Here is a 15,205-nt window from a genome sequence, read left to right on the forward strand (position 1 = left end):
AGTTTACATACACTTGTAAAGAACATAATGTCATGGCTGTCTTGAGTTTCCAATAATTTATACAACTCTTATTTTTTTGTGATAGAGTGATTGGAGCACATACTTGTTGGTCACACAAAAAACGTTCATGAAGTTTGGTTCTTTTATGAATTTATTATGGGTCTACTGAAAATGTGACCAAATCTGCTGGGTCAAAAGTATACATACAGTATTGTTAATATTTGGTTTCATGTCCCTTGGCAAGTTTCACTGCCAGAGAGCAAAATTTTTGTTCCACAGAACTTTCCTCCAGAAGGTCTATCTTTGTCCCTGTGATGTCAGATGAAACAAAAATTGAGCTGTTTGGCCACAATACCCAGCAATTTGTTTGGAGGAGAAAAGGTGAGGTCTTTAATCCCAGGAACACCATTTCTACCGTCAAGCATGGTGGTGGTAGTATTATGCTCAGGGCCTGTTTTGCTGCCAATGGAACTGGTACTTTACAGAGAATAAATGTGACAATGAAAAAGGAGGATTACCTCCAAATTCTTCAGGACAACCTAAAATCATCAGCCTGGGGGTTGGGTCTTAGGCGCAGTTGGGTGTTCCAACAGGACAATGACCCCAAACACACTTCAAAAGTGGTAAAGGAATTGCTAAATCAGGCTAGAATTAAGGTTTTAGAGTGGATTTCCCAAAGTCCTGACTTAAACGTGTGAACAATGCTGAAGAAACAAGTCCATGTCAGAAAACCAACAAATTTAGCTGAACTGCACCAATTTTGTCAAGAGGAGTGGTCAAAAATTCAACCAGCTTGCCAGAAGCTTGTGAAACTTGCCAAAGGACACATTACCAAATATTAACATTGCTGTATGTATAGTTTTGACCCAGCAGATTTGGTTACATCTTCAGTAGACCCATAATAACTTCATAAAAGAACCAAACTTCATGAATGTTTTTTGAGACAAACAAGTATATGCTCCAATCACTCTATCACAAAAAAATAAGAGTTGTAGAAATTATTGGAAACTCAAGACAGCTATGACATTATGTTCTTTACAAGTGTGTGTAAACTTTTGACCAGGACTGTATATCAGTGGTGTGCCGTCAGGGCCAGCAAGGCCTTCTCATCTGGTCTAACATAACCAGAAATCATGATCATAATTAAAGATGAAAGTAATTTTTAATTTACTTTCCCTAAATATCTAAAAGTATTCTTATTCTCTTCATGTCATATTATGCTCCTTCCAGTGATGTTGTTTTTAGGCTAGAGTTTTTATTCAATCAGTATTCAGCTAGTTTATGTTGCCATGCTGTACGGAATCTTCATAACCAACAATGCAGGCGTCTATGCACTGTAAGTAAACGGGGACATACAGTTGATAGATAATTGCGATAGCCAATCAGATCACGAGTTGTTGTCAGTAAGGCCTTCTAGATGGCCTCACGTTAAACGTGACATTTACGCATCCTGTGATTGGATACTCACCAGGACCGTTAGCGGATGAATTTGAGAACACATAGAGTTGATAGACTGTTGCGAAAGCCAATCAGATCACAAGTTGTTGACAGTAGCCTATCTAGGTAGCCTGATGTTAATGAGACTGTGGTTGGATACTCACTTGTCATTCCAAAGTGAGTATCCAATCACAAGTTGCAATTTAGCAGGAAGCAGGTAGTGTTGACCCACAAAGAAGGAGAAAAAAACGTTGATTAGGTGGCAGATATATATTTGCAAGGCCATTTTCAAGAAGGATACTTAAAGAGAAACTACATCTTATAAGACGATGTCGGTGATGAAATGGGGAAATAGACGCTATTTCACCTCGAATCAACCAACTATGGCGGTCATACGACGTCGAATGGGTGCTACAAATTGCGAGTTGAAATATTTGATTTCTTAATTTTTTCACGTTTAATATCCATCCATCCATTTTCTTGTCCCTTTCGGGGTTGCGGGGGGTGCTGGAGCCTATCTCAGCTGCATTTGGGCGGAAGAAGTGAAGGTGCTTCTCGAAAGCTACTCAGAGAAAATTTGATATTAGGGCTGCATGATTTTTTAGAAAAAACTTAATTGTGATTCTTCCCTCCAAAATTGCGATTGCGATTTGCAATTTTTATATTTTATACATAAAAATGCATAACATTGCAAAAACAAGTGAAGGAAGACATGTTACACATTCTTGTCTCAAGGGGCCACCGATTAGAACGATTTGCAATAATTTACTTAAACAAATATTTGGCTTTATGCAGACAGACTCGGAGCTTTTGTCTACATCATGCTCTTTAATTTAAGAAATAATCCATAAAAACTATACAGTGTATGTAATCATGATATTCAATAATAATGAAAGTAACCATGTAAAAGGATATAAAGTTTTATATCTCATTACTGTAGAATTGTTTACCACTGTACTGTAATCGGAAGGTAAATAACTGTTATCCTAAACAAATAAACAAACAAAAAATAAAATGTACTAATTTCCGTAAGCAAAAATGTAACCTAAATAGATATAGAACATCTTGAAGTGCATTTGTTTTCCAGTTCGAAAAATGAGGTCTTTTTGTTTATTGCTATCACGTGATTACGACGGCATTCTTGCTCGTTCGTTCGGAATCGTCAGTGTACATGGGCTCATATCGCCCATCCTATTTGAAGCTGAAATATTTCCACAACGGGACATTGGGCTTTATAATTGTATTTTTTCCTTCCTAATTTGTATTACTTTTCTGCACTTCTCACTGGCGACTCGCAAGGCTCTCTGTACTCTGTGTGTGTTGATGGCGGCGCTCTGCTCTAGTCTCTGCCGAGACAAAGATTGTGAATGACTGAAAAGAGGGGTCACTCTGTTCAGTTCATTTCACTGTTAAATATACACACTCAGGTGCTGAGAGCGATGCACAAAGTGAGTCGTCTTTCTCCCTGTTTGAAACGAGAAACGAACAAAAGCGAGGCTAAACAATTTTGATTGGCGTACATGGCTGTCACTCAAATCTCAGCCTCTAGCAGTTATTTACTGCACTAATTAAAACCTTGATGTCAATTCAATTTCGATTAATCGTGCAGCGCTATTTGATATCATGAAAGAATATGAATGCAAATGTTAATCATGATGTTCCTGGGTCCGAATTCAGAATGGGGTCTGCGGTGGAGAGAACAGATGAACATGTGAGGGAGTATTTGATATATCGGGGATTCACCAACACACTGAAACATCTGGACAGCGAGATGAAAGTCGACAAGGAGAAAGGCTTCAGGGTGAATGATGCAAATATGAAATATCAATATTTATTTTATTCTTAATGTAGATAGATGATTAATACAGTGATGGTTTGGGTTTGAATGTCATCAGGTGGACAAGATCATTGATCAGCTGCTGCAGTTCATCCAAAGTTTTGACCTGACGGGTCTGAAGGACTACTGGCTCTATTTAGACAGACGTCTTTTCTGCAGACTGGAGGATGTTTATCGATCCACCGTGAACAAACTAAGAGCTAGCCTGTATAGATACTACGTCATCAACACCATCCAGGTAACAAACTAAGAGCTATATTGTATTGTGGGTGTTGATTGTTACTTATCCAGATCATGGTAACCAGTAAGAGTTGAATGAAGGCAACTGGAATCTTCTTGGTTATTGATGACGTTTCACCTGTCATCCAAAAGGTTTCCTTGCTTAAGCTTCTACAGGGTTTGTCCCCTTGGCAGAAGGAATTCATATGCATCTTGAAGAGAGAAAGGTCATTCAATTCTATTGAGGACAACAATGGACAATGGACTGCTTGTTTGAAATGGGTGTGAACTGGAGATCGACCGATATGGCTTGTTTTTAGGGCCGCTACCGATACTGATCATTAGTAGTAAAGGAGGTAGCTAATCGATATTTGGAGCTGATATTAATTTGCGGTAAAATTTAACTAAACATGAAAAGCATGTGTCAGTAAACATGGACAGCCTTTGAGGGTAGAGCGGATGTGCCAACAACTTGAGGGTTCCAGGTTCGAGTCCCTGCTGTGTGTCTTTGATTAAGACACTTCACCCTTGCTCCCAGTGTACGCTGGTGCGTGAATGTGAATGAATGTTTGGTGGTGGTCGGAGGGACTGTAGGTGCAAATTGGCAACCATGCTTCCGTCAAGTCTACCCCAGGGCAGCTGTGGCTACAAATGTAGCTTACCACCATCAATGGTGAATGTGGAGTGAATAATTGATGAGTTGTCACTTCCCTGTGAAGCGCTTTGAGCGTCTGGGAAAAAAAGCGCCATATAAATCTAATCCATTATTATTATTATTATTATTATTATTATTATTATTATTATTATTATTATTATCATTATTATTATTGCTGTGGTTAATTTAGCACAAAAACATCAGGATATATTACAAACACATTTATTACTTGTGTCTAAGTCAGTTATGGGAAAACTACGGCCCGCGGGGAACATCCGGCCCAATAGTCTTTTTAATCCGGCCCGTCAAATATTAGAACATAAATAGGCAAAGATCTATGTGTATATATATATATATATATATATATATATATATATATATATATATATATATATATATATATATATATATATATATATATATATATATATATATATATATACTGTATGTATGTGTATATACAGTATATATCAAAGATATATTTATACTGTATGTATGTGTGTGTATATATATATATATATATATATATATATATATATATATGTATATGTATATGTATGTGTGTGTGTATATACTAGGAGTGTAACGGTACACAAAAATTTCGGTTCGGTACGTACCTCGGTTTAGAGGTCACAGTTCGGTTCATTTTCGGTACAGTAAGAAATCAACAAAATGTAAATTTTTTGGTTATTTACCAAATTTGTAAACAATGGCGAACATACACACAGGGTCCATTGCCAGGGTTAATGTGGTCAACATATATAAAATAAAAACTAAATAAGATAAGGCTCAGAATGGTTTCTTAACAAAACTTTTCTACATATAAAGTGCTTTTTTTGATTGATTGATAGAAACTTTTATTAGTAGATTGCACAGTACAGTACATATTCCGTACGTTTGACCACTAAATGGTAACACCCGAATAAGTTTTTCAACTTGTTTAAGTCGGGGTCCACGTTAATCTACATTAAACTGCCTCAAGTTCTTGCTCTGATTAAATAAAATGACAAAACTTTTCTTCTACATATAAAAAGTGCAACATTAAACATCCATCCATACATCCATCTTCTTCCGCTTATCCGAGGTCAGGTCGCGGGGGCAGCAACCTAAGCAGGGAAGCCCAGACTTTCCTCTCCCCAGCCACTTCGTCCAGCTCCTCCCGGGGGATCCCGAGGCGTTCCCAGGCCAGCCGGGAGACATAGTCTTCCCAACGTGTCCTGGGTCTTCCCCGTGGCCTCCTACCGGTTGGACGTGCCCTAAACAACTCCCTAGGGAGGCGTTCGGGTGGCATCCTGACCAGATGCCCGAACCACCTCATCTGGCTCCTCTCTATGTGGAGGAGCAGCGGCTTTACTTTGAGCTCCCCCGGATGGAGAGCCCCGCCACCCGGCGGAGGAAACTCATTTCGGCCGCTTGTACCCGTGATCTTGTCCTTTCGGTCATAACCCAAAGCTCATGACCATAGGTGAGGATGGGAACGTAGATTGACCGGTAAATTGAGAGCTTTGCCTTCCGGCTCAGCTCCTTCTTCACCACAACGGATCGATACAGCGTCCGCATTACTGAAGACGCCGCACCGATCCGCCTGTCGATCTCACGATCTACTTTTCCCTCACTCTGAACCTCGGCTACATAAGCAACATTAAACAGTTTCAAGTCAACTCAGCCTCAGATTAACTTTTCTTCCCCCCCACCCCCCAGCCTGGCTAACTTGGCAGTAAGAGGTGGGAGCTATTTGTTCGTCTTTATCTTTGTTGAAGCGATGTTCATTTGGGGGTGGTGCCGCGTCAAATGGGTTAGCATGTTTGACGTGTTGGCAGAAGCATGCCTTACCGCTGCTGAACAATGTCGGCAAACCTCCGTCCTCCGCACCGCGCAGCCGAAGTGTTCCCAAACGGGAGATCTTAACGAGGCAAGAGGGTCTTCCAGCTCTGGCTTTTATATGTTGTTGTAGCCTGGTCGTTGCTAGCATGCCGTGTGTTGTGCCTCGGTGTGAATTGTTTACACAACGTGCGCTATGCTCGTTCGGTACACCTCCGAACCGAACCGAAACCCCCGTAAAAGTATTGCTTATTTTGCTTTAAAATGTGCAAAAATAGAGATAAACATCCAGCACAAAAAAGTGCCAATCTAAATATTCTGGAGCACCGTAAACATTAAGTATTGCTTTTAAAATGTGCAAAATAAACATCCAGTCCAACACAGTACACAATAACCAATTCTACTCATTCCAGTGAGTGACTAACTGTTGTAATGAAGAAAGGTTAGCATGTCTACGCTCTGGGGTGAGGCTGCTTCTTTTCTTGTTTACAATATTCCCAGCAGCTGAAAATAGGCGCTGTCACGCCAAATTTCTTTCCCCCTACAAAAACCTCCCCCCCCCCCCATTTACTTCCGGTCACGTCATCCCATAGCTTGTGTTTGTAAATGTATTTATTTATTTTTTTTATAATATAGCGTTAACAAAACGTCTGTATTAATTGGACAAATTAACTTGAGGATATTCCTGACTGAATGCACATTTGACTCGAGGACATATGCGGAAATGAATAACAGTAAGTAAATGGAGTGGGGGAAGGTTTTTGTAGGGAGGAAGGAATTTGGCGTGACAGCGCTCAGAAGGGGTCGATGTGGCTGGAACTGAGAGGTAAGACCGATGATGATGATGATAGTATGATTAAAGTGAAAGTTAATGGTTCATTTGTACATAGTATATGTAACTGTTAATGTTGTAAAAGGTATTTGCACAACTAATTAACGTTACCGTTAGAGAGGAGCGCATCTTAGTAAACACTAAACAGGCACGCCAAACGCGCCTCTCAGAGCGAAACGGTGCTTTATTTTATGAATTTACAACGCAGATACAAATGACACATTCATGTTTTTGTGTAATGATGACAACGTATACTCACGCGGACGATTGACTAGTTGATGGTGATGGCAAGAACGCTGTCGGGTGTTTTCTTTTCAAATGTTCGTTCATAGCCTTTGTGCTGCTATGAAAGGCCATTTCCGCTCAACACAGTGTGCATAGAACAACATTATTAGGCCGTGTATTGAAATACTCCCACACTTTTGACGACTTTTGGCGTGCTTTTTTCCCCTCGCTCGCATCGTCTGCTTTGCGCTCCGCCATGACGTTAGTGTGACGTAAATATGTCGACGCACAAAAACGGCGTCGACGTATTTACGTAACCGATGACGCCGACTATGTCGACGCGTCGTTTCAGCCTTAAACTTTACGCCACACCCCATCGCCTGCTTACAACAATGTCCTGACATCCCACAACTAGAGATTGTCTCATTTCATGTGAAAGGGGACAGGCCAAACCGCCCATTTGCATGCCGGACAGTTGTTCAAGTCACGCTTGGCCAAAAAAAGGAAAAACACTAATGTGACCACCTCCTGGCTACACATCCTCCAGAAGTTTAAAAGAAACTCCACACCTACAATTTAAGACTGAAGACAACCTTAGGGGGCAATACGGTGGCGCAGTGGTTAGCGCTTGTGCCTCATAGCAAGAAAAAAAATGGTTAACTGGTTTATACTTGTATAGCGCTTTTCTACCTTCAAGGTACTCAAAGCACTTTGGAGCGAGCTGCCATGCAAGGCCCTAACCACGAGCAAAGGTGAAGTGTCTTGCCCAAGGACACAACGAATGGCGGAAGCTGGGATCGAACCTGCAGCCCTAAGGTTGCTGGCACGGCTGCTCTACCAGCCAAGCCACGCCGTCCCAAGAAAAATGTCCCGGGTTTGATTCTTGGGCTCAGGATCTTTCCGTGTAAAGCTTGTTCTCTATGTGACAGTGTGGGTTCCCTCCCGGTACTCCAGCTTCCTCCCACCTCCAAAGACATGCACCTGGGGATAGGTTGATTGGCCCTTGTGTGTGAACGGGGGGCTGTGTTGGCCCTGTGATGAGGTAGCGACTTGTCCAGGGTGCACCCTGCCTTCCGCCCGAGTGCAGCTGGGATAGACTCCTGCCCCCCTCCTGTCCCGAGATGGACAAGTGAGGAAAATAGATGGAAACATTTAGGATATAAGGTGAAATGTCTTCAACAAACAAGAAGATTCCAGTTGCCTTCATTCAAACCTTGCTGGCCAGTAGGTATATTAAACCATGTCATTATTATTCGTCCAGGTAAACCATCAGCAAATAAGTTTCATTCTGATTTGCAGAAAGGGTACTTGGAGAAGACTCAGGAGTTTTTCCAGAAGCAGGCTTTGGAGCTACAGAGTCAGCCTGAGTGGCGTGATTGGTTTATTCTGCCGTATATTCCTACACCTGAACACAACTCGGCCTTCGCTCCGTATTTCTCCCGCCAGTGGTCTGACACATTCTTGGTTTCATTGCACAACTTCCTGTCTGTGCTCTTCCAGTCTATGCATATCCTTCAGCCAAGTCCAGCCTTTATTTATTTATTTTTACATAAAAACAAGCACTTTAATAAACACGTTAAATTGTTTAATTTTGTAGAAAAAAAGCTGATTAAAAACATGAAAAAAAAAACCCATAGTAAATTCAAAGGACAACTTTGAAATGAACTAAGACCCTGAGTCAAACTAAGACAGAGTGTTGCTGATTACAGTCCAATAACCATAAGAACCATCTATAAGAGAAGGCCTTATAGATGAAGCTTCAGGTTTATAGTGGCATCTTGTGGTTGTTTATGTGGGGATGTTGCAGCAGGCATTGCCAGTTAAATTTCATATTTTAGAGGTGTATATTTCGGCCGCATGTTGTTCTTACAGCACTTTCTTTGACGTGCATTCTTAACTCACCTGTTGGTTCCAACCCAATGTTTACTTTCCTTAACTGGCCTTCACCCCAACCGGTGCTGCTGAGTTTTGATGCTGAAGTCCAGAAGACAACAAGTGTCCTGGAGGAGAATGAGCAGCTGCGTCAACTGGTGAGTGAGGGCATGAAAAAAATGCTGCTTTTTTATACAATGACACAAAAAAAAAAAATGTAAGGCTCGAAAACATCTAACATCTAGATAGATAGATAGATAGTACTTTATTGATTCCTTATTGACATAAATTAATTGGGTCGGTAGTAGCTCATTGTTTAGGACTTGGAACTTGTGTCCATGTTCAATATACTGTATATACACACATTTACAATCCCACTAATATTTGTTTAAATGTCATTTACCAAGTTTCAGCTCAACCGCAACACTTTTTGTCTCATTAACAAACTTCTCTGTGGATTTTTGACTTGGCTAACCTTCATTTTAATTGTATGCTTTCCTGGCACACACTTTTAAACATACAGTAGTACACAAATGTTCTATAGATGGCTTGTATGCTCTATATTTATCTTTACAGTATTTGAAATCTGGACACTAAGTACATTTGAGGTGATTGCAAATAAATTGACACTTGTTTTGAAAAAAACATTTTAGATGTAAGTTCTATAATCATTCCATACTGTAAAAATATAAATCATTTAGGGGACAAAACTAATTCAACGTTCATGCCATGAAGTATTTATTTACATGATCCCATTTTCTCCTTTAGCTGTTCGCCCTGCAGACAGACGGTCGAGACCAAAAGAATGGAGACGAGGTGGTCCATCACAAGCTGCCGGCATATGTCCAGAATATGGACCGTCTGGGAGACACTGAGCTGTGAGAAATTAACATCTGTCTTTTCTCCTCTGAGACCATTGACTCTTAACAATATGTAGCTTGTTCTCAAATAATTAGGTATTATATATACTGTGTGCGTGCGTGTATGTGTATGTGTGTATTTATTACATACATTGGGATGTAATTTTGAATATATTGAAGAGTTAGTCTGTCTTTAGCAGTCAACATGAAATTCTAAGATCTTTAACATTGGCTTTAAAAGCTGCTGAATGTCACTTCACAAATAATCACCTCAAAGTAGGGCTGGGCGATATGGCAAAACAATTATCACGATTAATTTTTTAATGTAATTTGATCTTGATTAATATCACATTTTATTATCTTTTTTTTAATTAAAGCGGATTGTCCCGTGCAGGATTATACCGATTATCGCATCCCTACTGTTTACTATTGCTGTATCTTGTAACAAACATTTCCACCATGTTTGATTGAGGTAATTTATGCCAACAGCTGACAACTGTCATTTTGTTCATATATATTTGTGCTTACTAGAGGTGCAATGATACAGATAACCCACGCTACGATCCGTACTTGGTTTTAGGGCCACTGTTTTGCTTCTTATTTTGGTACGTTTTGTGGGGGGTAAGAACAACTTTTTTGCCTCTCAAAGTTATTTTGTTTATGCTTGTCATCACACACATTCTGCAGTAAACAAAGTATAATTGGTGTAGTGAATACTATGACTTTTATTTCAAATTAATATTTCCTAAACAACACTTTCAAATGGTAAATTATTATTTGTATTCTTTGATTACTTGTATACATCAGTGCTTCTCACCAGTGCTTTGGCAAACAACAAGCTTTGACCCAGAATGTGGAGTTTTTAAAACTCAAATTCTGATTCTTACATTGAATGAAAATACATTAAAGTGCAGTTGGAATTTGAGATACTGTAAAATAATGTGTACCAACACACAAAACAAGTTTAATGATTATTTCAGCAACATGTTTTTCTATCCACAAACAAACAAAAAGAACACAGTGTCTGTCTGCAGTTATTTTTAGTACATGTTGTATCAGAGGAGTGAAATCTTTGCAGACACATAAACAAAAAGTCTGATTAAAAATATCTAGATAAAAAAATACTTTTTCTGATTAAATTAGTGGGTGTGTTGATTCTCCCAGTCGGGACCAATACAGTCACATAGACGTTCTGATATAGAACCTTTATTTAACCAGATAAGAAAACCCATTGAGTGTTCTGAGTAGAGATGTCCGATAATATCGGCAGGCTGATAAATGCTTTAAAATGTAATATCTGAAATTATCGGTATCGGTTTCAACCTCCCGATTTTCCCGGGAGACTCCCAAATTTCAGTGCCCCTCACGAAAATCTCCCGGGGCAACCATTCACCTGATTTCCACCCGGACAACAATATCAGGGGCCTGCCTTAAAGGCACTGCCTTTAACGTCCTCTACAACCTGTGGTCACATCTGCTTTTCCTCCATACAAACAGCGTGCCGGCCCATTCACATAATATATGCGGCTTTTACGCACACATAAGTGAATATAGGCATACTTGATCAAGAGCCATACATGTCACACTGAGGGTGGCCGTATAAATAACTTTAATACTGTTACAAATATGCGCCACACTGTGAATCCACACCAAACAAGAATGACAAACACATTTCGGGAGAACATCCGCACCGTAACACAACATAAACACAACAGAACAAGAACCCAGAACCCCTTGCAGCACTAACTCTTCCGGGATGCTACCATATACACCCCCCGCTACCACCTATCACATCTCTAGTTCTGAGTGCCTGCAAGTCTGCGTTTAGGGCAGGATTACTGTTGCTCTGCAGCTGATAGTGAAAGTAAAGAATGTCACTAAAGCCGCTGCTCCTTTTAAATGTTGTATTTCAACTTCTGTGCTAGTGTTAAGTTAGTCATATTGCTTTATTTTGTTCTTCTGGGCGGCACTTCCAGCTGTGTAAGGGGAAGAGGCACAACGCTGATTGTACACACAAATGTACACAAACACATTCACAGACACACACAGGATCACGGTCAATAAAGGAGGATTGTTCCGTACAGGATTATACCAAGCATCGTTGCTTTCCCACTGTTTACTACTGCGGTAACTTATAGCAGACATATCCGCCATGTTTGATCGAGGACATTTTCTACCAGCTGATCACTGTAATCGAACTCAAATTAATCGCCCAGTCCTACCTCAAAGTAAAAATTTTAACCTGAAAATATATAAACATTTTCAACAGCGAGTATATGTGACCAATGGTGGTTTAGAGAACAGAGTTACCTATTGTCTTAGAAGACGTTTCAAATCTCATCCAAACAGGCTTCATCCGTTCAGGCTCACAGACTAGATAAGACAGATCTAGTCTAAGGGGATGTGCAGGACCAGAGTATTTATGTTCTAAGGATAGAGTCACGGCCCAGCAAGAATGGTTTCATGGTTCTAAACAGCAATTGTTAAGATACAATGAAATGAAGCTTCTGCCAACACAACTATTGTTAAGATGGAGTCACCCTCGTTAGCATTCAGTTGTCAATGTTCAAGGGCGCACCTCAAGTCAATGCGTCTAACAAATTACAAACACAACACAACCAGCTGGGTCGTGTTGATTCTATGTTAGAGGCTAAATGATTGATTGAATGAATGGATAAAAGTCCCGCATCATATGGTGGTTGTGATGTCCACATTGGAGACGATAGGGACCTCCACGTTGGGATTTAACAAAAAAACACACATACTACTACTTACCTTATTGACCCACACCACCCACTAATGCACTGATTTATATCATGATTTATTTACTGATGATGGGCAAACTATTCATGTTAAGACTTAGATGTCAACCTGCACCTAAAAAAGAAACAGCACTTTTTTGAGGACAAAAATTTTCACATTTTGGACAGAGTAAACAGTTGGTTTCAAAGGAGCGCGAGGGAGGTTATCAATGTCAAAGTAGAAAAAACATACCTAACTTGAGGGGGCATGGGTAGAGAGATCTGCAACACCACCCACTGTATCCCCCCACATACAATTTTGGCCTTTCATTTCTACCTAAGATATTCAATAATTTAGCCTCTAATACACTTTAAGTTTGAGGGGCCCCCTTACCCACTGATACAACTCATTGCACAAGGGGGATTCCATTCCTAATGACCGTTGTGCTGGCAGAGGTTTCATCTTTTAATCTTAGCAACTTTCGTTTTGCACCACAATATAGCCAAAATATCCTTGTCTTGGCACGTCTCCTCCTGTGGAGGATACATACTTTGCATCCTGCACCACTCCCTCAGACTAGAGCTGTCCTACCTAAGTCTGTGAGCATGAACTGAAGAAGCCTGCTCGGATAAGAGGTCAAATGTCTTTGTAGACAATCTGAACAGTTGTGATCAATTAAATGGAAGAATTCATTGACCCGATGAATGAGATTATTCTCGGGACCTGTACAAACAAGCATTCACCCTCACATTGACACCTATGGGAAAAATACATTATAATATTAATATAACCTGTTTTTATTACACTAAACAAATAACCTGTTTTATTACACTATCCAGTTACTATAAGATAGTTTATTACATTATTACAATTGACATAAAATGTTTTTGGGATGTGTTTCAATGTTTGATCTGCAGACTGTGAGGCAAACACGACACTTGACCACAGTGCGGTCCAAATGTCAATGAAAATTTTTTTTTTTTTAATTTTTAAAGAATTTGGCCGCTTTTGTGTCCTAAGCCAGCAATGGAGAGTGACTGTAATACAGAGCATGAATCAAATGGTGTTTCAACTGCACAAAATGATTGAACCCCGATTGTAATTACATTTATTTTTAACTTTGTGTGCTGACTTGTAATAGATACAAAAATGATAATTTGTAATATTACATGTGTTGAGTTTTGCTGTTTCTCTGCAAACTACTGCATGTTGGTCATCTTAGCAAATAAATATAATTTATGATGAGTTATTACTGATAAAGTGTGTATTATTGTGTTAACTTGTGCTGATTTGGTAAAATAAACAATTCACATAATGGATTGTTGTTTTTTGTCATGACAAACAAAAATCTCATTAATTGACCTTCAACTTTTCAAATAAATTCACACCACCTAATAAGACGCAAAGGTTTGTTAAATTGTATATTGATAATTACATTTATTTTCGGCTCATTTTAAGTAAAAATACTAACACAAGAGTAAACATCAACAAATCCATAACCAGTGCAGTAAAATAAAGAAAGAAGGTATTCACAATCACATACCCCAAAAGAACATGTCAAAGGACAAAGGGAACAATAGTTTATTTTTAATGTGTTTGTGCTGCCAATTGCAACTATTGTCATTTTCATTATTGAGATGACTACATTTTGATTTGAAGTTTTCCAGTACAAACCAAGTGAGATGGAAAGATAAACTACTGTACTTAAAGTACAGTACATATATTGATATTTGGGCAAATGTGCCTATGCAAGTTTTATTTTTACTAGATGCTTTTTGTCACTAAATGATCAATCATTCATAATTCATTCTGTGTGATTATTTGACCACTCTTCTTGGTACAATAGCTAGGCTTAATTTCAATTGTTTTACTGGCAGAGAGCCTACTTTTAAACATAATGCACAACTGTTCTATAGGGTAAAGGTCAGAACTTTGGTAAGAACATTTTAGTCTGCACTATTCATTCTAAAACCAGTTGTGACATGTTTGGATCATTGTCCTGTTGGAACGTCCAGTTTGTCCAAGTTGCAATCATCAATTTGTTGATTTGATGTGAAGATGAAGAATTGATAGGTATTTTTTGTGATTGTATCTACTTAGTAAAGTGTACTAGTGGCAGTGACAGTAAAATGTGTCCAGGACATGATGTTAGCACCATGACTGACAGTTGTTACAGGGTTCTTAGCTTTGAAAAGTTCACCTTGACTCCTACAAAAATACTTCTTCTCATTTACTGTGAACACATAGGTCTAAACATCAACCTTTTAGTCTAGATAACATTTAAGTTGTCCATGTGAATGCCTGTATGTTTCATTGTAGATTGAGGGTGTTGATTTTGTAGCAGGGTCTTCTTTCGTGGTGGACACCCTTTTGTGGTGGACACCCTATCAGTCCATAGCCATGTAAATGTGTCTTCACTGTGGACAGTGGCACTACGCTTCCTGCACTTTACAGTTCATGTTAGGATTGAGTCTTGCTGCTTTTCTGGATTGTTCCTCAACATCTTAAACTATTTCCTTGCATCTGATTAAGACTATTTGGCTCTGCTTCCAGACCTTGGCAAAGTGTTGACACATCCAAATAACTTGTCGTTATGTACAACTGTTTGAAGTGATGATGTAAAGTGCAGCTTTTTAGACATTTTTCCAAAATACTTGACTTCTACAATTCTCATTCTTACATCTTTACTGACTTCCTTGGACCTT

At 39.3% G+C, this 15,205-nt stretch overlaps 1 protein-coding gene across 3 annotated transcripts in view; it reads left to right on the top strand.

Moving 5' to 3' along the window:
- The window catches only part of wdr91 (WD repeat domain 91), a 32,061-nt gene that overhangs the window by 1,122 nt on the left and 15,734 nt on the right, over positions 1-15,205 (top strand). Inside the window, exons 2-7 of one of the 3 annotated variants that reach the window (XM_062031502.1) lie at positions 245-381; positions 3,115-3,238; positions 3,333-3,512; positions 8,326-8,532; positions 8,973-9,056; positions 9,667-9,776. In XM_062031502.1, coding sequence (XP_061887486.1) covers positions 3,116-3,238; positions 3,333-3,512; positions 8,326-8,532; positions 8,973-9,056; positions 9,667-9,776 — 704 coding nt within the window. In that variant the 5' untranslated portion in view covers positions 245-381; position 3,115. The remainder of the gene's footprint in view (positions 1-244; positions 382-3,114; positions 3,239-3,332; positions 3,513-8,325; positions 8,533-8,972; positions 9,057-9,666; positions 9,777-15,205) is intronic. The other 2 variants (XM_062031501.1, XM_062031500.1) reach the window with 2 other exon arrangements.

The sequence above is a fragment of the Entelurus aequoreus genome, linkage group LG21 (genome assembly GCF_033978785.1).
Source record: "Entelurus aequoreus isolate RoL-2023_Sb linkage group LG21, RoL_Eaeq_v1.1, whole genome shotgun sequence".
In the NCBI taxonomy this organism is placed as follows: Eukaryota; Metazoa; Chordata; class Actinopteri; order Syngnathiformes; family Syngnathidae; genus Entelurus; species Entelurus aequoreus.